The sequence below is a fragment of the Pongo pygmaeus genome, chromosome X (assembly GCF_028885625.2).
Source record: "Pongo pygmaeus isolate AG05252 chromosome X, NHGRI_mPonPyg2-v2.0_pri, whole genome shotgun sequence".
NCBI classification, from domain to species: domain Eukaryota; kingdom Metazoa; phylum Chordata; class Mammalia; order Primates; family Hominidae; genus Pongo; species Pongo pygmaeus.
The window spans coordinates 58,557,585-58,582,349 of record NC_072396.2 but is presented as its reverse complement, the minus strand read 5'-3'; the positions used below and the strand labels follow the sequence as shown (position 1 = coordinate 58,582,349).

At 37.2% G+C, this 24,765-nt stretch overlaps 1 protein-coding gene across 6 annotated transcripts; it reads left to right on the top strand.

The window, feature by feature from the left end:
• Window positions 1-1,550: 1,550 nt before the first annotated feature.
• Window positions 1,551-24,167, top strand: LOC129024976 (zinc finger X-linked protein ZXDA-like). Of its 6 annotated transcripts, XR_008497146.2 has the most exons (3): window positions 1,587-6,824; window positions 8,835-8,951; window positions 10,024-13,085. XR_008497146.2 is itself a non-coding variant. In XM_054472356.2 (2 exons), the coding sequence occupies exons 1-2, from the start codon at window positions 1,628-1,630 to the stop codon at window positions 21,590-21,592; spliced, it is 2,466 nt and encodes an 821-aa protein (XP_054328331.1). In that variant the 5' UTR covers window positions 1,551-1,627; the 3' UTR covers window positions 21,593-21,683. The 6 variants fall into 6 exon arrangements, 2 of the variants coding, with proteins under 2 accessions (XP_054328331.1, XP_054328332.1); XM_054472356.2 differs by lacking the exons at window positions 8,835-8,951; window positions 10,024-13,085 and adding an exon at window positions 21,527-21,683 and having other exon boundaries at window positions 1,551-4,027; XR_010125524.1 differs by having other exon boundaries at window positions 8,835-13,085.
• The last annotated feature ends 598 nt before the right edge of the window (window positions 24,168-24,765 follow it).

Below are 24,765 nucleotides of genomic sequence, written 5' to 3'. Positions count from 1 at the left end.
GGGATGCGTACAAAAGTGATAAAGCTATAAAGGAAAGCAGTGAAATGATTATTACAAAGTCGGAGCAATTACTATATCTATATAGGAGAGTGTGGGTTGTGACTGGAAGGAGTACAGCAGCTGTATTCTGGAAGGTTGGCAGTGGTCTATTGCTTGACCTTGGACCTTGTTACATAGGTGTCTGCTTTTGTAAAATAATCTAAACTATACAGATACGTTATATGCACTCTTCTAATTTCAGATTTGAAAAATACTTCCTCCAGAAAAAATAATAGAAAGAAAAGTATGTGGAGTAGAAATTTTAATGGGGTTCGAATAGTTATGGATGAAAAACTTGATTTTCAAGAGACCAAGTGTCCACTGTCATTAAAAGAGGGCGAGAGAGCTGGGAGTATTTAAACAACAGGTTACACTCCCCACCAACCACCACCACCAATCTATTCATCACTCTAAGCCTTCTCATCTCAGATATTTCACCCTGTATTTGTGTCAATTACAAACTCATTCGTGACAGACAAATTGGAGGATTGTCGTCATCATTAATAAGGTCATTAGGCATCAAAGGCCCAGCAAGACTGGGCCACCACACTTAAATGTGAGCAGGTACACCAGGGCGATTGGACAAGATCGTCTGTGCACATTACTTGGCAGAGTCCATTGAGTGACTGAGGGTTTAACCTTAACACATTTAACTGGAACTCCTGCCCAGAGAATGTGCTGGAGAATGCAGAATAAACTGAGGAATGCCCTCATTGTGCTATGAGAGTGGACATGAAATTTATCATGGCACAAGCGATCGTCGAAGGGCAAAGAGTTGGGTTAGGTCGGGCACTGTATAGGGAGAAGCCAGGAGCGGGTTGGGTTTTTTCCAGATTTCATTATAAATTGTTTCATCCTCCAGACTTTGCATTTGTAGGCTGAAGAGTGCTAATCTGTTTTGGCCGCATCTCTCACTCATTCTAATCTCTGTATCAGCAGACAAAAATTGAACTATGTGGCAAATTGTACCGAGGACTTTGCTCAAGACAATTGTGAGTATGGAAGTTGTCCCGTGCGGAGGTGGGAAGGGGAAGGACAATTTCGGCAGAAATGCCAGCACTATGGTGGTTTAATGCTGACACAGAGAGTTTATTCTCTCAGGAATTGTCTTTCATCCATCAATCCAGCCAGGTAGCCAGCCAATAAACAAATTTTAACACACAAAAAGTACGAAGCAACATGTCTAACACTGGGAGGGGCTGGGGTGTGTTTATTTGGGTATATACAATGAGTCACGGATTAAAATTGCTTTTAGCAGATAGATACCTAGGTGTTCCACAGCATTACTGAACAAGATGTCGTCATTTCCCCATTACCTCAGAAGACCTCCTTAATTACTTATATTAATTGTAGAATATATTTATGCATACCAGGCTCTACCTCTGGGCTTTCTATTCTGTTCCAGAGACCCAGTACCAGAATATTTAAATCACTGTGGCGTTGAATACGTTTTAATATCTGATAGGGCCAGTTTCCGCGCATTGCACTTTTTTTTCCCCCTTTCAGGAACGTGTTCAGGCCCGCGGCAGGGGGCGGGGTCGCGCCTCCTCCTAGGCTCTGGTTCCAGCCCAGCCTCACGGACGCAGAGATGGAAATCCCAAAGTTGCTCCCGGCTCGCGGGACACTACAGGGCGGCGCCGGCGGTATCCCCGCGGGTGGCGGCCGAGTCCACCGAGGCCCTGACCCACCGGCTGGCCAGGTCCCCACGCGCCGCCTCCTGCTGCTCCGGGGCCCTCAAGATGGCGGGCCCGAGCGGCGGCGCGAGGAGGCCCGCAGGGCCTCACCGAGCCCTGGCCCAAGCCTGTTGGCGCCGAGGCCCGATCAACCTAGCGGCGGCGGCGGCGGCGACGACGACTTCTTCCTGGTGCTGCTTGACCCGGTGGGTGGCGACGTGGAGACCGCGGGCTCGGGTCAGGCCGCAGGGCCTGTGTTGAGGGAGGAGGCCAAGGCGGGCCCGGGGCTCCAGGGGGAGGACAGCGGCGCGAACCCCGCGGGCTGCTCTGCGCAGGGCCCCCGCTGCCTGTCCGCGGTTCTCACTCCGGCCCCGATCTCTGCCCCCAGCCCCGCCGCGGCCTTCGCGGGCATAGTCACTATCCACAACCAGGACCTGCTGTTGCGCTTTGAGAACGGCGTCCTCACCCTGGGCACGCCGCCACCACACGCCTGGGAGCCCGGGGCCGCTCCTGCCCAGAAGCCCAGGTGTCAGATCGCCCCCCAAGCCGGGTTCCCGCATGCCGCGCAGCCGGGTGACTGCCCAGAGCTGCCGCCCGACCTCCTGCTAGCCGAGCCGGCCAAACCCGCGCCTGCTCCGGCGCCCCAGGAGGAGGCGGAGGGCCTGGCCGCCGCCCTGGGCCCCCGCGGACTGCTGGGCTCTGGCCCAGGCGTGGTGCTGTACCTGTGCCCCGAGGCGCTGTGCGGGCAAACCTTCGCCAAGAAGCACCAGCTGAAGGTGCACCTGCTGACGCACAGCAGCAGCCAGGGCCAGAGGCCCTTCAAATGCCCCCTGGGTGGCTGCGGCTGGACCTTCACCACCTCTTACAAGCTCAAGAGGCACCTGCAGTCGCACGATAAACTGCGGCCCTTCGGCTGCCCTGCGGAGGGCTGTGGCAAGAGCTTCACCACCGTGTACAACCTCAAGGCGCACATGAAGGGCCATGAGCAGGAGAACTCATTCAAATGCGAGGTGTGCGAGGAGAGCTTCCCCACGCAGGCCAAACTCGGCGCCCACCAGCGCAGCCACTTCGAACCCGAGAGGCCTTACCAGTGCGCGTTTTCTGGCTGCAAGAAGACATTTATCACAGTGAGTGCTCTGTTTTCCCATAACCGCGCCCATTTCAGGGAACAGGAACTGTTTTCCTGCTCTTTCCCTGGCTGCAGCAAGCAATATGACAAGGCTTGTAGGCTGAAAATTCACCTGCGGAGTCACACCGGCGAGAGACCTTTCCTTTGTGACTTTGATGGCTGTGGCTGGAACTTCACCAGCATGTCCAAACTCTTAAGGCACAAAAGGAAGCACGACGATGACCGGAGGTTCATGTGCCCTGTGGAAGGCTGTGGGAAATCTTTCACGAGGGCTGAACATCTGAAAGGCCACAGCATAACCCACCTGGGCACAAAGCCTTTCGTGTGTCCTGTGGAAGGCTGCTGTGCCAGGTTCTCTGCTCGCAGTAGCCTCTACATTCACTCCAAGAAACACCTGCAGGATGTGGACACTTGGAAAAGCCGTTGCCCGATCTCCTCTTGTGATAAACTCTTCACATCCAAGCACAGCATGAAGACGCACATGGCCAAAAGGCACAAGGTGGGCCAGGATCTCTTAGCTCAGCTAGAAGCAGCAAATTCTCTTACACCCAGCAGTGAACTTGCCAGCCAGAGACAGAATGATCTCAGTGATGCAGAGATAGTGTCTCTCTTCTCTGATGTACCTGACAGTACTTCTGCTGCATTGCTGGACACAGCATTGGTGAACTCTGGAATCTTGACTATTGATGTGGCTTCTGTGAGCTCAACTCTGGCAGGGCACCTCCCTGCTAATAATAATAATTCCGTAGGGCAGGCTGTGGACCCTCCGGCCTTGATGGCCACCAGCGACCCTCCTCAAAGCCTGGATACCTCTCTCTTTTTTGGAACGGCGGCCACTGGTTTTCAGCAAAGCCCCTTAGATATGGATGAGGTCTCAAGTGTAAATGTGGGGCCATTGGGATCTCTGGGCTCTTTGGCCATGAAAAACTCCAGTCCAGAGCCCCAGGCTTTGACACCCAGCAGTAAGCTAACAGTGGACACAGATACTCTGACTCCTTCGAGCACCCTTTGTGAAAACAGTGTCTCAGAACTACTGACACCAACCAAAGCGGAGTGGAGCGTACATCCTAACTCTGACTTCTTTGGACAAGAGGGAGAAACCCAGTTTGGATTCCCCAATGCAGCAGGAAACCATGGTTCTCAGAAAGAAAGAAATCTTGTCACTGTGACTGGCAGCTCATTTTTGGTATGAACCAATTCTATTCATTCCTTGCCATGTGGCTAACTTTTATTACAGTCAATTTTGAGGATATTCTGGACTAAATATTTAAGTGGAGTCATTTCTTTTTGGTTTGCAAAAAGAGCACAGCCCTGGACTACAAGTTTGGAGATCTAAATTCTGATCTTGAGTCTGGAACTGACAAGTTGTGTGACCCTGAGCAAGTCACTTAACCTATCTGAGCCTTAATTTCCTTATTTATAAATTGTGGTGGTTTGAACACATTGCTCATAAGGTCTTTTCAGTTTTGTTTTTTTGTGTGTGTGATTTTGTGCTTTTTCTTGAAAATTTTCGGGCATTTTGCAATTATTATTGTTTGTACTTGTAATGAGAAGCGGTTTGAGCCCTGTAGCACTAAATAATGAAAGATGGAGGAACTGGTGTTTTACATTAAAAATTTAATGGAAATTTTACACAGTACGAAAATCTAATGATAGAGCTAAAAAAAAAAAAGAGCTAAAAATCGGGGTTGGTTCTTCTTAGCTGTTTATCATTCTAACCTTTTTTTAAATGATGAAGGTATGTTTTTGTTGTGGAAAATACAAGGGCTTTTGTTATCACTCAGACCCAGAGTGAAATGTTTGCTTTGTGGTTTTGAATAAGTTGGCCTTTAACAAATTATTTAGTCTCTCTTAGCCTCAGTTTTCTATCTGTAAAATGGTCATAGCAATGTGAACATATGTGTTACATCCTAGACTTATTTTTCTACCCCGGTAGGTTGTATTGAAAGGAAAATGTTATATGTGTTTCAGCATGTTTTGGTGAATCTTCATTCCCTTTCCTGCCCCTTGTTTTCCCTCCTCAAAGGGGATAAATTAGCACAAATTAGTATCAGGATTGTGCAGGAAATAAACGTTTGTGAAGGTTAAGAAAGAGGAAAAGGAACTTATTTCTTCAACAGATTAAGAAGGATTTTTCTCCACACAGTTCTTTTGTGGCATTGGCCACATGTCCATTAGACCAGTCTGATAGTATCTTTGGTCTGCATTCAAAGCCAGCTCATGCAATGAGTATTCAGCCTATTCTTCCAAGACAATCTGGAATCTGGACATAGACCAGAGGGAGATTTTTCTCCCCTCTGTGCCCTAGAGAGCTCATTGCTGGCTTACTCTTAGAGTTGAAATGAGAGAGTTTTGTCTGCATTTTGAGTAGATACCATCTATCTTATGTGAGTAGCATTTTACAATTTAGCACTTTCACAACTATTATATTTGATCCTCACAATCCTGTGAGGTAATTATGGCAAAGCCAGATCTACAATTCATATTAAAATTTACCTAGCTCATATTACAAATGTATTTCACTTAGTAACTAGTGTGTGTGTGTGTGTGTGTGTGTGTGTGTAGCTCAAAACAAAGAGGAAATATTTCTCACTCTCCCATTCGACTCTTGAGTTTCATGACTATTTTATTTATAACTGTTTGCTGCCTCCCACCTTAATTGATTTCTCTTACATTCTTTGTACTCCACGCTATTTCCTTGTAGGTGTACACCAGTCCTTGCCATGAATCTCTTTTACTTACATTTGAATTAGACACGTCTCTTTCATGGTCACCATCTCTCAGCCATTCTTCTTATGGCCCATTTTTCAGTCACAGTATTACTGCAAGTATGTGTGTACATTGAGAAGTTATTTTGTGGATTTAGATGGCAATGTGTTTATACATGAATCAGATAATAATGGAGACATTTTATATAACGCGTTAGTGAGAAGTAGTTCTACTTTTCCTTTTTTACAATGTGGTCCTGGTAGCAAACACTATTAGTTGCTTTCAACTATTGTAACCCAGTATTGTTTACATGTGGATACTTGGGGAAAATTATTATGGCACTTTAACAGTGCACTTTAATATATACCACCTTGATATATATCTTTACTGTCTTTATAATTTTTAAGTTGGTTGTACTTATTCAATGAAAAAGCAAAAAATACACATAAATTTGTAATTCAAAGAAATATAATTTTGTGTCTAACCATTTAACAGTTCTCCCTTAGTATTTTAGAAAGATTTTAAGCCATTTTAGAAATGTGTTGTCATTAGTTAAGTCCTCTTAAATAGATTATTATTATTTTCCTATAGAAAATGCAGAGGCCTGAGGTGAACGCAAGGGTCATAGGCATCCATTAAGATACATAACTATGTAGATATTTTAAAACTCTGTCACATTGTTTCCTTAATCCCTCAGACCTATTTCCTCCCATGAAAACTATCATAAGCTACGCTTTTGTTATGGTCTATAGAATTTCAAAGGACAAATTGTTTTTTTTTTTTTTTATGATAAAGATCTTGTGATTGTCCGTGGGCTCACATGGTTTCTTTTGTTCAATTTTTTCAAAAGATTTCTTTTTCAATACTGTTGTCCCACCATGATAGTTGACATGGCATGTAATTACAGACAGAAGTGTGACTGTAAACATATTAGTGTTTCTGTTAGTGTTGGCATAAGCTTGCCTTTTTATTTTGGAACATGATTTAATTTTATCTCATTTGCCTTTTGTTTATCTTCAGTCCTTGATTTATTAACATTTTGCCAATTGAAAACACAATAAAAAATGCCTTGCAGGAAGGTTTGATTCTGGGGGATCCTGATGAGCATATTTATCATGAGTTTAAATATGTTAATCTTGACATTTTTACCAGTTATCTCATTATAGTGTTACATAATTGAAAGCCTTGAATAGTAAAAGTGAAACTTGTTGGAATATGAGGATCATCTTTCTCTGTGGATTAAATGCTTCATATTCTCATCCAAGAAAAATAAGGTAAGGCATTAGTATAACAGGGTATTTTTGACTGTTCCTTGATTCCACATAAAGCAGTGATTAACTCCCTGATGGGAATATTCATAATCCCTTGGTAATTATTGGTATCAAACAGATCCACTTGATAACTTCATGATGATAAAAACTAAATTAAATGCAACTCACTCAAAATATGTGACAATTGAAATGTAAGGCCGAACTGAAATTTATATATATATATATAACTGAAATTTGTATATATTATATATGTAATTGAAATTTATATATAATATATAAATTTATATATTATATATATTTTTATATTTATATATTATCTATATAATAATTATATATAAAAATTTATATATTTACATATATATATCGCTTTTTTGAAAAGTAGGTTTGCTTAACAATTTTTTAAAAAGCAAATTGTATGCTAGGGTTTAAAGCAGGAGTCCCCAACCCCAGGCCACGGACAGGTACTAGTCCATGGCGTATTAGAAACTGTTCTGCATAGCGGGAGGTGAGTGGCGGCCAGGGAGCAAAACTGAGCTCCACCTCTTGTTAGATCAGCAGTGGCATTAGATTCTCATATAGGAGCACAAACTCTATTGTGAACTGCGCATGGGAGGGAGCTAGATTGCACACTGCTTATGAGAATCTAATTCGTAATGATCTGTCGCTGTATCCCATCGCCCCAAAATGGGACCATCTAGTTGCAGGAAAACAAGCTCAGGGCTCCCACTGATTCTACATTATGGTGAATATGTAATAATAATATAAAGCACACAATAAATGTCATGTGCTTGAATCATTCCAGAGCTATCCCCCCATCTGTGGAAAAATTGTCTTCCACTAAACTGGTCTCTGGTGCCAAAATGGCTAGGGACCAGGTGTTTAGGGAACATATTGTTTAAGCACCAAAAAAACTATAAAAAGCAAAGCAATCATTAAAAATGATTTTTATATGTTTATGAAATCTAAATAGATGGGGCCTTTGGTAACAATTTTTAAGCTATGATCCCCTCTGCCTATTTCAAGTTAATTTACTGACTCCTTACAGAATGCAAGGTAGAATACTAGGGATATAGATAAGAGTAAAATATGAGCCATATCTTAATTTTGGAGAGGACGTAGAAATTCACCTATTAGCCATTTTACAACTAAACAAAATCAACGAACATGTTTTCAGGCACCAAATGAATGGCTTGGAGTGAAAGGAGAGGCAGGAGCTGGAGTTTAATGGGTGGTTACATTTAGTTATATAAAGAAGAGTGTTGGTGAATTCCAGCCTGGGAGAAAAGCACAAATAACTCAAAATGGAATTAGCCACACAACACTGTGAAAAATAGCCTAACTCAAATTCAGGGCTCATATTTGGTAAGTGCTGGGTGTTAGGGTTAGACTGCCAGTATGGAGCCAAATTCTGGAAGGCAATACAAACCAGTCAGAGTAGATAGGACTTTATTCTGGATATGATTGAAAGCCAGTGAAGATATTTGAGAAGGGAAGTCAAATGTGATTATATAAAAATACTAATATAGTGGACATGTATAATGTGGATACGATGGGGGAAATAGTGCAGTCACTTAGGAGTCGGTTGTAATAATTCCGGAGTGTTGTGATGAAGGCTTGGACTGAAGTGGTGACGAGAAGAGACAGAGATATAGGAGTTGTGTCCTAATTGAGGAAATGAATATAATTTGGTGACTTACTGAATGTATAGGACACCCATCAGAAAGAGAAAGGAAGATTAAAAATGTCCCTAAGGATTTCTTGGATACTATAAAAATTACACTTGATTAATATGAACAAAGTTGTGTAATAAAATATTTTCAGGAATATTTATGGAAAGATGATTAGGACATGCTTAATTTATCAGGAAGTGATAAACTATGGCTATTTCTGAATAAATCATGCATATTCTAGATTATCCACACTGTTAGATGACTTTATTTTGTTTGGCTCCCTCATATGTTCTTAGATTCACATTTGATGTTTATAATGTTATTTCCCTTTGAGAATCTGCAGGACTCTTCAACCTTGTACAATATAAGCCCAGACTACTCTGTATCAAAATGAGCTATGTCGTCTCTGGCTGCCATTTCTTTCTTACTACTGCTTTCTGCTACTACAGATATTCAACAGGTATTTTTTATTTGGTGCTTATTAATATAACAAATCAGATCTCCATAATTTGGAGGATACTGCTTAGTCATTAATTTCAATAGTTTCTCATGCTAAACTGTGTTAGATTGAGTTTTAACTGCATTTCTCTTAAATTGGAAGAGATAGGACTAGGATTGCCCAAAAACCAACTTCGATGTGATACTTGGGCTTCTTACTCATAATCCTCTCTTTCATTAGCTAACATGGCAAGTGATGATGTATGGAAACTCAATTACAGAAGTCACATCCTCTTTTCTCTTTACACCCTAATGTAACACATTTTATAGTTACCCTGACTACTAATGGTGATAACTCAATGAGCATGGAGTGCAAAAAAAGAGAGAGTAAATAAATAGTATAATTACCTAGCAATTACATTTTGTTCGATGGTGACTTTGCTGCCCTGCATTGTCAACAGAACAATACATTTCATTCTAGTTTTCTGCTGACATTTATGCACACGCAAAACACATTAACCGTCATTCTGCCTATGGAAAATACCTTAGCTCAGTATTTTAAACAAAGGAGATAATTATTCTTATGAGCACTAACTGTGAATCCTTAGACTACCTCTTATCATTACCAGATTATTAAGCAGCTGGTGGTTATTGAATGCCTACTCTGTGTGAGGCACTATGAAGTATAACACAAAAGTACGTTGCATTACTTTATTCAAACAAACATTTTTAGCACATATTTGACAAATTCTGCCCTTTACCGACACATATTACAAGCTAGACAGAAACAAAAATTCAGCAAGCAATGAAAAATAATATATAATCAATTTCTAGATGGTTATGTATTAGAATTATACAGATTCAAATAGAATGGCAGTTGTTATTTTCACAGTATGGACAGAAAATTATAATGAGGAATATTTCAATGTGCAGATTATCAAAAGTTTTTTCAAAAAGTTCTAAGAATCTAAAATTTAAGCTGCAATACAGCAATTAGGATAAACTGTCCTAAATTAAAATTTAAACAGAATTGTGACTGGTAGCTTTAATTATAGCAAAATTTGTAAATTATGCTATATTTTGATTTATTCTAGATTGGAATCCCGGATATATTAAGTATAAAACCTGAGAGTGATCTTTTGGAAATTATATAAAACAAACATTTTGTTTCCAAATGAGAAAACCATAGCATATAAATAAATGGTTTTACACCTGTAATTTTTGAAATAGTTTTTACTTTCCTTATATTGGACACACAAGCAAATTTTAATTTTCTGAAACAAAAAAAAAACCAAGACTTTAATTAGAAAGTAATTATTTTACATGGGTATGCTAGCTGAAAATAAGGCTATAAAGACTTCATTTGATACTTGGGAATGACAACTACTGGAGTTGAACATGGAGAATCCTGAAACTTCACCAATCATGTGATGAGGGATAGTGTTTCTCATCAAGCAAGTCTCTCACATTCTGAATAAAGTATAACTGACTGAATACATTTGGAAAGGAAACAAAGCCCATTATAAAAAAATAAAGCTCACTATAGTGATAAATAATATTTTGTGTTCTCACCACAAAAAGTATATGAGATAATGCATGTGTTAATTAGCTCTATCTAGTCATTCCGCAGTGTTATACATATTTTCAAACATATTGTATATGATAAATATACACAATTTTTGTCAGTTTAAAAAATAAATACATTTAACAATAAAAATTGCACATGGTAGCCAAAATGAAAACATTTCAATTCGAAGCCAGTCTTTCCTTGGAATAAAGTCAAGAAATGATTCATCTTTGTCAAGACTTATTTCCCTTTCCTGTGTACACAGTAGAGGGATATAACTGCAGTGTGAAATAACATAATACTGCATGTGGAATAAGGAGGCTTCTCTCATGTCTATTTGTGGGGAAATTAGCCAAATTAGAGAGCTAAAATGGAAATTCCACAGGCAATGACTCAGTGAATAGAAGTTCATTCCAGGCAAGGTCCAATTTTAGAATGTGCTGCTAGGCAGAGTGTGAACTATTTTTCCTCCCGATTTGTGTTGGCATTAGTTCATTAATGCTAAACTTGGCCTTTGATATTTCCAAAGAGATGCAACAGCTTTCCCTTTAAAGTCATTTTATGTTCTTGTGCTTTCTGGAACTTATTTTATTTTAAATTATTAATAATAATAGGAATTGCATCAAATGTTATGATATGCTAGTAGAAGAGGGAATAAGCCAAAATTTATTATTTTTGCCTCACTTTCTAAAATAGTGTTGATTAAGTAAAACTTGCTTTTCTCTTTTTTATGTGAGGGCTTATTTTGCCATTTGGGTATGTCACTTTCATTTATGTACTTAGGAAGCATTAGGATTTAAGAACATTGTTAAAATAAGTCTTTATAACTTTAGAAATGTGGTTACTTTGGAAATGGAAAAACCTAGACTAGCCATACTACTTTTTTAGACAACGGAAGACTTACGGAAATGAATGAAAGGCAAATTCAATTGGAAAAAAGAGATTAATTTCTTATTAAATCAAATTCTATATTTATAAATTTTGCTGATAAATCCACTCTTGTATATTATTCAGCATGTTTTTATTCAGTTCATTTTTAGAATAGTTTATCTACAGCAGTAAGTCTATGTGAAATCTAAAAATTTGACTAACTTGTATTATATTTCATTTTTACAGTAGGCAGTGGATAGTCATTTTCACTGCTAAATCTATGTACCAAATCTACTGAGTATTGCAAAAACACACTGGATAGAATATTATTTGCAAAGTGATTCTTGTTGTCATTCACCATAGATTCTTTTGGGACAAAAAAATTCTTAAAGATAAAATGTTGCCTGTATTTATAAAAATTATTGAGGATTCTTCCCAAAAATAGAGATGAGAAAATAAAATTTAAATGATCAAATGATTAAGTTTGCTCTATAGCCAAGTGTTTTGGTCTAAGTGTCTTTGATTGAAAACGTTTGGATAAAAGCACAGTGACAATTATGAAGCATGTCCAGAATTTTCCGGTTACAGTTAGACATAAAAAAAATCAAAGAGCCATTATTGCAACATTGGTAATCTATCTGTCTAATACAATCTATCTTTTGAAAGTTTCTTGAAGACAGTAATAAGTAAAGAGAAAAGTTACAGATTTGGGCCCTGACTATGAAATGCCAAAATGTTATGAAATTGGAGGCTATTGATTATTTTACATGATAATTTTAGTAGTTGGTGTTTTTAAGTATTTCCACTCCAAGTATTTTTTAAAGTATTTTTAAACTAAATGTGAATCTTTGATTTATGCCTTTAAAATTGCTAATTGATTTTTATTTTATTTTTATTTTCAAGATTGTTGGATTATTCAATTCAATAAGCTTCCAGATAACAACCTATAGATTGTTAGTTGTGAGGCTATATTGTGTATTTTAATTATTTCTTGATATAATTTTAAGTTACCATGTATTGAATTATAACTGGCCCTAAAACATTTTTTAATTTGTAAATTTTATTTTTATAACTTTTATTGAAATATAACATACTTTAAAAATATAACATATATTACAAAATTGCTTTATTAATTTTCAAAAAATGAATACACCTATAAAACCACTACTCAGATGAAAGGATTACCAGAACCTCAAAGCTCCCTCATATTCTCTGCTAGTCACTACCATCCTGTACCAAAATAAATAACTTGATTTTCAAAACCAAAAGTTAGATGTTTTTTATTTGCTTGTTTCTCTTCATTTATTATTATTATTGAGATAAAATTCACATAATATAAAATTCACCATTTTAAAATATACAATTCAGTCATTTTTAAAACATTCATAATGTTGCTGAGTCATCACAACTGGGTAATTCCAGAACACCTCTGCCACTCTGAAAAGAAATCCCATAATCATTCTCCATTCCCTCATCTCCAGGAAACCACTAATTTACTTTCTGTCTCTATGGCTTTGTCTATTACGCATATTTCATATGAATGGAATTGTATAATATATGCTTTTGTGTCTGGCTTTTCTTAGTATGATGTTATTAAAGTTCATCCATGTTTTAGCACATATCAGTACTTCACTCTTTTCATGGCTAAAATGTATCGCATTGTATAGCTATACTGCATTTTATTTGTTAATTAATTAAAGGACATTTGAGTTGTTTCCAGCTTTAGATATTATTAGTTTTTGCTATCAATATTTGTGTACAAGTTTTTGTGTGAATATATTAAAACTACAGATTAGTTTTATTTTTAAACTTTATGGAAAGTTTATATTCTTTTTGACTTCTTTTACTCAACATTTTGTTTGTGAAATTCAGCCATGGTTTAGCATGTATAAACAATTCATTTATTCATTTTTATTTTAAGAGAGAAGGTCTCTCTTTGTCATCAGGCTGGAGTGTAATGGCACTGTCATAGCTCGTTGCAGCCTTGATCTTCTGGGCTCAAGGTATCCTCTCACCTCAGCCTCCCTAGTATCTGGGACTACAGGCATAGGACACCACACGTGGCTTGTTCATTTATTTTTGTTGTAGAATTATAGTGTATCCCTCACCCATAATTTTTTTAGTTTCTGCTTATAGGCATTTATATTGTTTCCAGTTATTGGCAAGTGCTAATTATGCTGCTGTGAACAATCAAATAAATAAATGGGAGTGTAGCTAGGTATGTTAAATTTTAGTAAGTACTGCCAAACAGTTTTCCAAGGTGTTTGTACTAATTTACACATTCACCATCAGATATGAGAGTTCTTATGAGTGAGAACGTGAAATATTTGTCTTTCTGTGTCTGACTTGTTTCACTTAAGATAATGACATCCAGTTCCATCCATGTTGCTACAAAAAATGAGATTTCATTCTTTTTATGGCTGAATAGTATTTCATTGTGTATACATACCACATTTTCTTTATCCAGTCATCTATTGATGAACACTTAGGTTTATTCCATATTTTTGCTATTGTGACTAGAGCTGAAATAAACATACAAGTGCAGCTATCTTTTTAATATAATGATTTTTTTTTCCTTTGGGTAGATATCCAGCAGTGGGATTGCTGGATCAAGTGGTAGTTCTATTTTTAGTTCTTCGGGAAATCTCCATACTTAGTTTTTCATAAAGGTTGTACTAATTTAAATTCTCACCAACAATGTATAAAAGTTCCCTTTTCTCCACATCCTTGTCAACATTTGTTATTCTTTGACTTTTTAATTATAACATTCTGACTGGGGTAAGAGAATATCTCATCGTGGTTTTAATTTGCATTTTTTTCTGATGACTAGTGATGTTGAATACTTTTTTCACATACCTGTGGGGCATTTGTAGGTCTTTTCAAAAATCTCCATACATGTAATTTTTCCATTTTTTAATGGGATTTTCTTTCTTTGTTGAGTTGGTTGAGTTCCTTGTATACTCTGAATACTAGTGCCCTGTTGGATGTATACTTTACACATATTTTCTCCCATTCTACAAGTTGTCTGTTCACTTTATTATTTCCTGTGCTGTGCAGAAGCTTTTTAGTTGAAGTCTCATTTGTCTATTTCAGTTTTTGTTACCTGTGCCTTTGAGATCTTAGTCATAAATTATTGGCCTAAACCGAGGCCCAAAAGAGTTTTCCCTAGGTTTTGTTCTAGAATATTTGTTTCAGCCTTACATTTAAATCTTTAATCCATCTTGAGTTGAATTTTGTGTATGGTAAGACACAGGTATCCAGTTACATTCCCGTGCTTATGAAAATCAAATTTTCCCAGCACCATTTGCTGAAAGTGTTCTTTCTCCAATGTATGTTCTTTTTGACATTTTCAAAGATAAATTGGCTGTAAATATATGGCTTTTTGTTTTGGGTTCTCTATCCTGTCCCATTGATCCATGTTACTATTTTAATAAGAGTACCATGCTGTTTAGGTTACTATAGCCTTCTAGTATAATTTTAAGTAAGGTAAAGTGATGTCTCCAGCTTTGTTCTTTTTGCTAGAACTGCTTTTGCTATTCAGATTTTTTGGGGGGTTTCATATGAAATTTGGGATTCTTTTTGCTAATTCTGTTAAAAATGACGTCATTTTGATAGGGATTGCATTGAATCTGCAGACTGTTTTAGGCAGTATGGCAATTTTAATGCTATTAGTTCTTCAGATCGTGAGCATGGAATGTTTTTCTGTTTGTGTCATTTTCAATTTCTTTCATCAGTGTTTTGTAGGGTTTTTTTTTTTTTTTGGTAAAGATCATTTGCCTCTTTTTAAAATGTATTCCTAGGTACTTTTTTTGTAGCTGTTGGAAATGGGATTGCCTTATTGTTTTTTTCTCAGCTAGATCATTATTGATGTATAGAAAAGTCACTGATTTTTGTGTGTTGATTTTGCATCCTGCAATTCTACTAAATTCCTTTATAAAATGTAAGAGTTTTTGGGGTAGAATCTTTAGGTTTGCCTAGATATGTGATCATCTCATCGGAAAACAGGGATCATTTAACTTCCTCTTTTCCAATTTGGCTGCCTTTTATTTCTTTCCCTTGCCTGATTGCTCCGTCTAGGGCTTCCAGTACTATGCTGAATAGGAGTGTTGAGAGTAGGCATCCTTTTCTTGTTCTAGTTCCAGATGAAATGTTTCAACTTTTCCCCATTCAGTATGATGTTGGCTATGGGTTTGTCATATATGGCCATTATTATTATTTTGAAGTATGTTCCTTCTATGCCTGGTTCATTAACAGTTTTTTATCATGAAGGGATGCTGAATTTTATTGAATGCTTTTTTTGACTCTATTGAGATGATTATAGGGATTTTGTCCTTAATTATATTTATGTGATATATCACATTTATTGATTTGCATAGGTTGAACCATCCTTGCATCCCTGGTATAAAGCCCATTTTTAAAATGGTGTTTCATCTTAGTGATGTGCTGTTGGATTCAGTTTGCTATTATTTTGTTGATAATTTGTGTGTCTATGTTAATCAGTGATATTTGTCTGCAGTTTAATCTTTTTTCTTGTGTTCTTGTCTGGTTTTGGTACCAGGTTGATACAGGCTTTGCAGAATGAGTTAAGGAGAATTTTTTGGAACTGTTTCAGGAGGATTGGTATTGATTCTGCTTTGTATATTTGGTAGTATTCACTGTTAATCCATACAGTCTTTGGCTTTTCTTTGGTGGGATATGTTTTATTGGAGATTCATTCTTCTTAGTTGTTATTGGTCTGTTCAGGCTTTTTATCCTTCATTCTTGGAAGGTTGTATGTGTCCAGAAATGTATCCATTTCATCTAGATTTTCTAGTTTCTGAGTATATAGATAGTATTTCATAATAGTCTCTAATGACCTATTTTATTTCTGTGTTATCAGTTGTAATGTCTTCTTTTTCATATGAGACTTTATTTATTTGGATCTTCTCTCTTCTTTTCATGGCCATTCTAGATAGTGGTTTATCAGTTTTATCGTTTTGAAGACCCAACTATTCATATCGTTGATCTTCTCTTTTTTGTGTGTGTTTGTTTGTTTGTTTTTGTCTCTAATTTGGTTCTGCTTTGATCCTCGTTATTTCTTTTCTTCTGCTTATTTTGGTTTTGGTTTGTTCTTGCTTTTCTCATTCTTTGTGGTATGATGTTAGGTTGTTGATTTCAGTTATTTCTATATTTTTGATGTAGACATTTAATGCTATAAACTTTCATCTTAACACTGCCTTTTCTATATCCCACAGGTTTTGTTATCTTGGATTTCCATATTCATTTGTTTCAAAAAAGTTTTAATTTTTTTCTTCATTTCTTCATGGTCAAATGACCATTCAAGAAAACTTTGTTTAATTTCTATGACTTGTATATTTCCTCTTGGTATTTTTATTTTATTTTTATTTTACTATGGTCTGAAAAGATAGTTGATATTATTTTAGTACTTTAAAATTTGTTGAGATGTGTTTTGTGGCCTAACATGTGATCTATCTTGGAGAATGTTCTGTGTGCTAATGAAAAAAATTTCTATTCTGCAGGTGTTGGGTAGACTGTCCTGTACGTGTCTGTTAGGTCCATTTGGTCAAAAGTCTGATTTAAGCCCAATGTTTCTTCATTAATTTTCTGTCTGGGTGATCTGTCTAATGCTGAAAATAAAGTGTTGAAGTCCCCAGTATTATTGTATTGCTGTGTATATCTCTCCTTATGTCTAGTAATATTTGTTTTATGAATCTGGGTGGTCCAGTGTTGGATATGTTTAGAATTGTTATATCCTCTTGCTGAACTGATCCATTTATCATTTATGATGACATTCTTTGTCTTCCTTTTTTTTTTTTTACCATTTTTCATTCAAAGTCTGTTTTAATCTAAGAAAGTATAACTATTTCTGCTCACTTTTGGTTTCTGTTTGTATTGAATATTTTATCCACTTCTTTATTTTTAGTCTATATGTGTCCTTATAGGTAAGGCAAGTTTCTTTTAGGCAGCATTTTTTAAATTCATTCTGCTGATCTGTATCTTTTACGCAAAGGACATAATCCATTTACATTCAAGGTTAAAATTGATGTGTAAGGCTTTGTTCCCACCATGTTGTTGTTTTCAAATACTTGTTTTTTAAATTTGTCTCTGTCTTTTTGTCTTGGTGATTTGATGAAATTCTGTCACGTTGCCATTTGATTCCTTTCTCTTCTTCCTTTGTGTGGTTGTTTTATAAGACATGTGAGTTTTATATTTCCATTTATTTTCATGATAGTGACTACTGAACTTTCATTTCTGTGTTTAATATTCCTTTCAGTATTCGCTGTAGGGCTGATCCAGTGGTGACGGATTCCCTCAGCTATTGCTTGTCTGGGAATGTCTTTATTACTCTCTCATTTATGAAGTCTATTCTGTGAAGATGTAAACATTTTTGCTGACTTTTTTTTCTTCCAGCACTTTGTAAATACCATCTTATTCTCTTCTGGCTCATAAGGTTTCTGCTTTAAAGTCCACTGTTAGTCTGATGGGGTTTCCTTTATAGGTGATTACATGCTTTTATCTTGCTAATTTTAAACTTCTTTCTTTCACATTGGCTTTAGACATTCTGAATATAATATACCATGGTGAAATACTCTTTGCAATATATTTGCCTTAGGGGATCACTTGGTCTCCTATAGCTTCATATCTAACTCCCTTGCTAGACTTGGGACATTTTTATCCATTATTAACCTAAATATATTTTCTAAAGTTTTAGTTTTTCTTCTCCCTTGGGAATACAGATAATTTGCAAGCTTGGCCATTTTATGTAGTTTCAAACATCTTAAAAGCTTTGTTTATTATTTTGTATTCTTTTTTTTAAAAAAAAATGTTGTCTAACTGCATTATTTCAAAAGGCCTGTCTTCAAGCTCGGAGATTCCTCTGCTTGGTTCAGTCTGTTTTTGAAGCTGAATACATTGAAGTTTTTAATACATTAAAAAAATGTATTTTGTATTTTCTTCAATTAATTTTTGTTTCCAGAATTTCTGCTTGTTTTTTTTTAAGATCTCTATCTCCTTGGTAAATTTCTTATTTATATCCTGAATTTTATGTCTGATTTCTTTATATTTGTTTTCAGATTTCTCTTGCATCTTATTGAGCTTCTTTAAAATCACTATTTTGAATTCTTTACCTGGCATTTTTGAAGAATTATTTTTTATTGGTATCTATTGCTAGGCAATTATTGTGTTTCTTTGGTGGTATGTTTCTTTCCTTTCTTTTTCATGGTTTTTTGTGTGGCCTTCCATTGATATCTATGTATTTGTTGTAGCAGTTGCTTATTCCAATTTTTTGAAATTGCTTTTGTAGAGAAAAATTATTTCCTGAAAATTCATGTATGTTGTTGGTTGGGTAGGATACTTCAGCTTTGATTTGGGGTGCCTGAAGTAGTGTGATCTTCGTATGACTTCAGAAGTACACAGTATAAGTGATATCTGTGATTTTCTCAGTGGCTTGGGAAACAAGTATTAGTTGAGGTTGTGGTGAAGTTTTGCTGGCGACTTGGTTGACAACTGAGCCAGTTTCTGGGCCTCGGTAGTGGCTACAGTGGTGTGAGTGTGCCTGTTTTTAGGCCCCAGAGCAGCTTACACTTGCTCCGGTGTTAGTAAGTCCTGGAGGGCTGATTTTTGGACCTCCAGGTAGCTTGCTCAGAAGCTAGTAGTGAGGACAGTGAGCCAAGTGTGTGGGCAGGTTTTCAGGCCCCTCGGCATCAGGTGTGATGTGGCTGATGGCAGTATTGGTGGTGGAGCAACCTATTGCAACCCAAGCAGTCCATGTTGGTATTGCTGGTAGTGCAATGGGTTAGGCATACGAGTCCCTAGTACCACAACTGCCTGTAGCAAGGCAGTGCATATTGTTCTATGTGTGCTTAGGAGAGCTTGTTTTCTCCTCTTTCTCCCTTGGCTGGGTGGCAGCTGTAGCTGCATTACCTCAAATGTGACCTGAGGATGGGGGGCAACCTAGCATTAAACTCTCAAAATGGCACCTTGGGCCTACAGCAAGGGAGAGTGGCGCCTCTGTTAGGCAGACAGCATGGGCAAGAAGCTGTGGGGACTGTGGTTCCCTTGCATTTCAGCCTCACAGCAGCCTGTTGCAGAGCAATGGGTATTGTCCTAGACATGCATAGGAAAGCCTGGTTTCACTTTTCCTCCTTGGCTTGTAAGTGGCTCTAGCAGTGCCAGCTAGAATTCACCATGAGGGCAGGGTGCAGCCCAGCATTAAACTTTCAAAATGTTGCCTTGGGCCTGGGACAAGAGAAGGAGGAGTTCCCCCCCCCCCACTGCCCCCCGCCGCCCCACCTTCAGGCAACCAGCATGGGCAAGAAACTTTGGGGAGTTTGGTTCACTCATGTCTCAGTCTCACAGAATCCCATTGCAGGGTAGTGGCTATTGTCTTAGATATATGAGTAGAAGAGCTGATTTTTCTTAACCTTCTTTGGCCCGATGGCAGTTGCAGCCACATCAGCCTGAAGTCAGCATGAGGACAGGGCACCTCTCAGGCTAGCAGCATGGCCAAGAAGCTGTGGGAAGTGCAGTCTTCTCATGTCTAAGTCTCAACAGCAGCCCACAGCAGAGCAGTAGAGACTTGGGAGCACTTGCTCTTCCCTTTTCCCCCTTGGAGCAACACAGCAGCAGTAACTGTGTCTGTAGATCCCCAGTATTAGGGCTCTAAAAATGGCACCCAGCTGAGTCTATTTAGGTTTAGATACATGTGGGATTCCATATTGGTTCCCTTTCTGGAGTAATGTCTGTGTCCAGTTTTCAGGCAGCTCTGTATGTCAGGCCTGAGGCCCTAGTAGGTCAGAGGTTTCTCCTATAACCAACATTGTAAAAGCTCATTAAAAAATGTGGAACCCTGAGTGTTTCTCTCTCACTGTTTTCCATGTCCAGGAGCCTCTCCCATCTCTCAGCTAGTTCCCAGCCAGGCGAGCTGCTTCGAACCCTCTCCTTTTGGTGCTTTCTTTCACTTCTTCAGTGAATCCTAGCATTCTCTGCTAAACGATCTGTTCAAAATGTGCGTATCCACTTAACTATTCTAATTCTTCTCTGTGGAGGAAGCACAGACTACCAGCATCTCATCAGATATTTTGATCCCTAACATTTTAAAGATTTTTCTGTATATAAGATTGTGTTCTGTGTAAAGATGGACTATTTGAATTCCTCTTGTTCGATTTAGATGCCTTCTATTTCCTTGTCTTGCCTTATTGTTCTAGATAAGACTTCCAGTACCATAGTGAGTTAGAGTGGTGAACGTGGGCTTCTAGGTCTTGTCCCAGTTCTTAGAGGAAAAGGTTCATCTTTTCCCCATGCAGTATGATGTTAGCTCTGTGCAGGTTGTAGAAAACCTTAATTATGTTGAGATACCTTCTTTCTCTGTTTAATTTCTGAGAGTCTTCATCATGAAGAGATGTTGAATTTTATCAAATGTTTTTGCTGCATCTATTGAGATGATTATATGGTTTTAGTATTTCATTGTATTCATGTTATATATCACATTTACTGATTTGCATATGTGAAACCATCCTTGTATTACTGGAATAACTACCAACAGATCAGGATGTTTCTTTTTATGTGCTGTTAGATTCAGTTTGATAGTATTTTGTTGAGGATTTTTGCATCTATATTTATCAGGAATATTGACCTATACTTTTTTTTTAGTTATGTCTTCGTGGTGATTTGGGTATCAGGATAATACTGGCTTCATAGAATGAGTTAGAAACAGTTACCTTCTCTTAATTTTTTTTGGAATAGTTTGAGAAGAATTTGTGTTAATTCTTTATATCAGGCAGACAGCATGGGCAAGAAGAGAACTCAGCAGTAAAGATATTTGACCCTAGGCTTTTCTCTGTCAAGGGACATTTGATTGTTGATTCAATTGGTCTCCTCAGGTTTTCTATTTCTTTGTGACCCAGTATTGGTAGGTTGTATGTGTCTAGGAATTTATCGATTTTCTGTAGGTTTTCTAATTTTTTAGTGTATAGTTGATATGGTTTGGCTGTGTCCCCACCCAGAATTTCATCTTGAATTGCAATAATGCCCATGTGTCAAGGGATGACCACGTGGAGATAATTGAATCATGGGGGTGGTTCTCCCCAGCCTGTTCTTGTGATAGTGAGTTAGTTCTCACAAGATCTGATGGTTTTATAAGAGGCTTCCCCCTTTGGTAGGCACTCATTCTTCCCCATTCTACTGCCATGAGAAGAAGGACATATTTGCTTCTCCTTCTGCCATGATTGTTAATTTCCTGAGGCTTCTGCTGCTCTGCAAAATGGTGAGTCAATTAAACATCTTTTCATTGTAAATTACTAATTCTCAGGCAATTGTTTATAGCAGCATGAAGATGGACTAGTACAATAGTTTGAATTGTCTCTAATGACCTATTATATTTCCATACTATTAGTTGTCATGCCTTTGTTTTATTTTTCATTTCTAATTTTATTTGAGTTTTTCTTTTATTATTGGTTATTAGAGTTAGGAGTTCATAATTTTTTTGTTTTTTTTGTACAACCAACTTTTTAATTCTTCTATCCTTTACATTGTTTATTTAGTCTTTATTTTGTTTACTTCTGTTCTGATATTTCTACCTTCTACTAATTTTAGGTTTGGATTATTATTTTATTTTCGTTCCTTGAGCTTCATTATTAGGTTGAATACTTGAAATCTTTCCACATTTTGGATGTAGGTATATACTCCTATAAACTTTCCTCTTCATACTTCTTTTCTGTGTCACATATTTTTTGTTGTGTTTCTAATTTGTTTCAAGATTGTTTTTTCTTAATTTCTTTATTTATCCAATGATTGTTTGGGAGCATGTTTTTTTTTTAATTTCTGTAGTTTCCAAATTTTTTCTTTTTGAAGTTTTATTTCAATGTGTTCTGAGAAGATACTTGATATGATTTTTATTTTTAACACTTTGTTGAAACTTGCTTTGTGGCCTCACATATGGTCTGTCCTGGAGAGTGTTCAGTGAGCTAATGAGAAGACTGTGTATTTTGTATTTGTTGTATGAAATGTTCTGTAAATGTTTGTTACGTTCATTTTGTCTATAGCGCTGATTAATCCTAATGAGTCTCTGCTATTTTCTGTCTAGATAATCTTTCTAATGATATGTCAGGTGTTAAAGTCCCCAACTATTATTGTATTGGGATGTATGTCTTTCTTTAGCTCTAATTATCTTTGCTTTATATATCTGGATATTTCAGTGTTGGGCGTATACATATTTACAATTCTTTTTTGACAAAAGAAAAATGATTTTGGTTTATTTAGGAATGTTTCCACTTACAGTAAAATTTTATTGTATTTTAAGAAAAACCACAATTTATAACACTTGGTTTCCTAAAAACCAAATTGTGTGTATATGTATGCATGTATGTGTGTGTATATATGTGTATATGTATATGTGTGTATATACATATAATGTGCCTCCCAACTGTTTAAGGCTATTTTTTTTTTTAAATTCTCCAATTTCTTTTTTTTTTCTTTTTTTTTATTATTATTATACTTTAGGTTTTATGGTACATGTGCACAATGTGCAGGTTAGTTACATATGTATACATGTGCCATGCTGGTGTGCTGCACCCACTAACTCGTCATCTAGCATTAGGTATATCTCCCAATGCTATCCCTCCCCCTTCCCCCCACCCCACAACAGTCCCCGAAGTGTGATGTTCCCCTTCCTGTGTCCATGTGTTCTCATTGTTCAATTCCCACCTATGAGTGAGAATATGCGGTGTTTGGTTTTTTGTTCTTGCGATAGTTTACTGAGAATGATGATTTCCAATTCCATGTCCCTACATGATGGGGCACTGCCTAATGGAGCTGTGGGAAGGGGCCTGCCACTCTCCAGCCCCTGGAATGGTAGATCCACTGGCAGCTTGCAAACTTAATGTGGAAAAGCCACATGGGCAGAGCTGCGCAAGACCTTGGGAGCCCACTCCCTTGTACCAATGTGCCCTGGATGCAAGATATGGAGTCAAAGGAGACTATTTTGGAGGTTTAAGGTTTAATGACTCTCCTTCTTGGTTTCAGACATACATGGGGCCCATTGCCCCTTTCTTTTGGCCATTTCTTTCTTTGGAATGGGAATGTTTACCTAATGCCTGCGTCTCCATTGCAATTTGGAAGTAAATAACTTTTTTTTTTTTTTTTTTTTTTTTTTTTTTTTACAGGCTCATAAGTGAAAGGAGATGAGTCTCAGATGAGACTTTGGACTTGGACCTGGAACATTTAAGTTAATGCTAGAACGAGCTAAGACTTTGGGGAACTATTTGGAAGGCATGATTGTATTTTTCAATGGGAGAGAAACATGATATTTGAGGGGCCAGGGGCAGAATAATATAGTTGGATATTTGTTCTTACCCAAATCTCATGTTGAAATGTTATCCCCAATGTTAGACGTGGGGTTGGTGGGAGGTGATTGGATTACAGGAGCAGATCCCTTATGAATGTCTTAATTCTTATAATAGTGAGTGAGTTATCATCAGGAATGTTATTTAACAGTGTAACACCTTCCCCCATCTTGCTACTGCTTTTGCCATGTGATGTGCCCTATCCTGCTTCACCTTTTGCCATGAGTAAAAACTCCCTGAGGCCTCTTAAGAAGCTGAGCAGATACCAGTCCATGCTTTCTGTACAGCCTGCAGGACTGTAAGCCAATTAAACTTCTTTTCTTTATAACTTACACAGTCTCTGGTATTTCTTTATAGTGGTGCAAGAATGGCCTAACACAGGCCTACTGGGTTTCTGATGATAAATTCACTCTTTGTCTGATGGAGATTTCCTTACATGTTACTTGACACTTTTTTCTTGCTGCTTTTAGGAGTGTTTTTTACTTTTGATAGTTTATCTATAATGCACCTTGGAGAAAACTTTTTAGGTTGAATATGTTTGGGGATTGTTGAGCTTCCTATATCTGGATGTCTGCATCTCTTGCAAGAGTTGGGAAGTTTTCAGCTATTATTTTGTTAAATAGTTTTTCTGTGCCTTTGCTCATCTCTTCTCTTTCTAGAACTCAGAAAATGAATATTTCACCACTTTATTGTATCTCATATGTCAAATTGGCTTTTTTTTCTTCTTTTTAAAAATTGACAGAGTTATTTCAAAAGATCTGTCTTCTCATTTTCAAAAATTATTTCTTCAGTTGTTCTTGTCTATTGTTGAAACTCTTGATTGTACTTTTATTTCATTCATGGAATTCTTTAGTAACAGGGATTCTGTTTTTTATGGAATTTATCTATCTTTGGCATTTTTTATTCAGATCAGGAATTTTTTTCTTATGTCTTTGTATTGTTCATGTGTATTCTCTTTTATTTAACTGAACTGTTTGAAGACTATTATTTTGAATTATTTTTTGAGGAATTTCATAGATTGTCTTTTATTTGAAACCCATTACTGGAAAATTATTGTG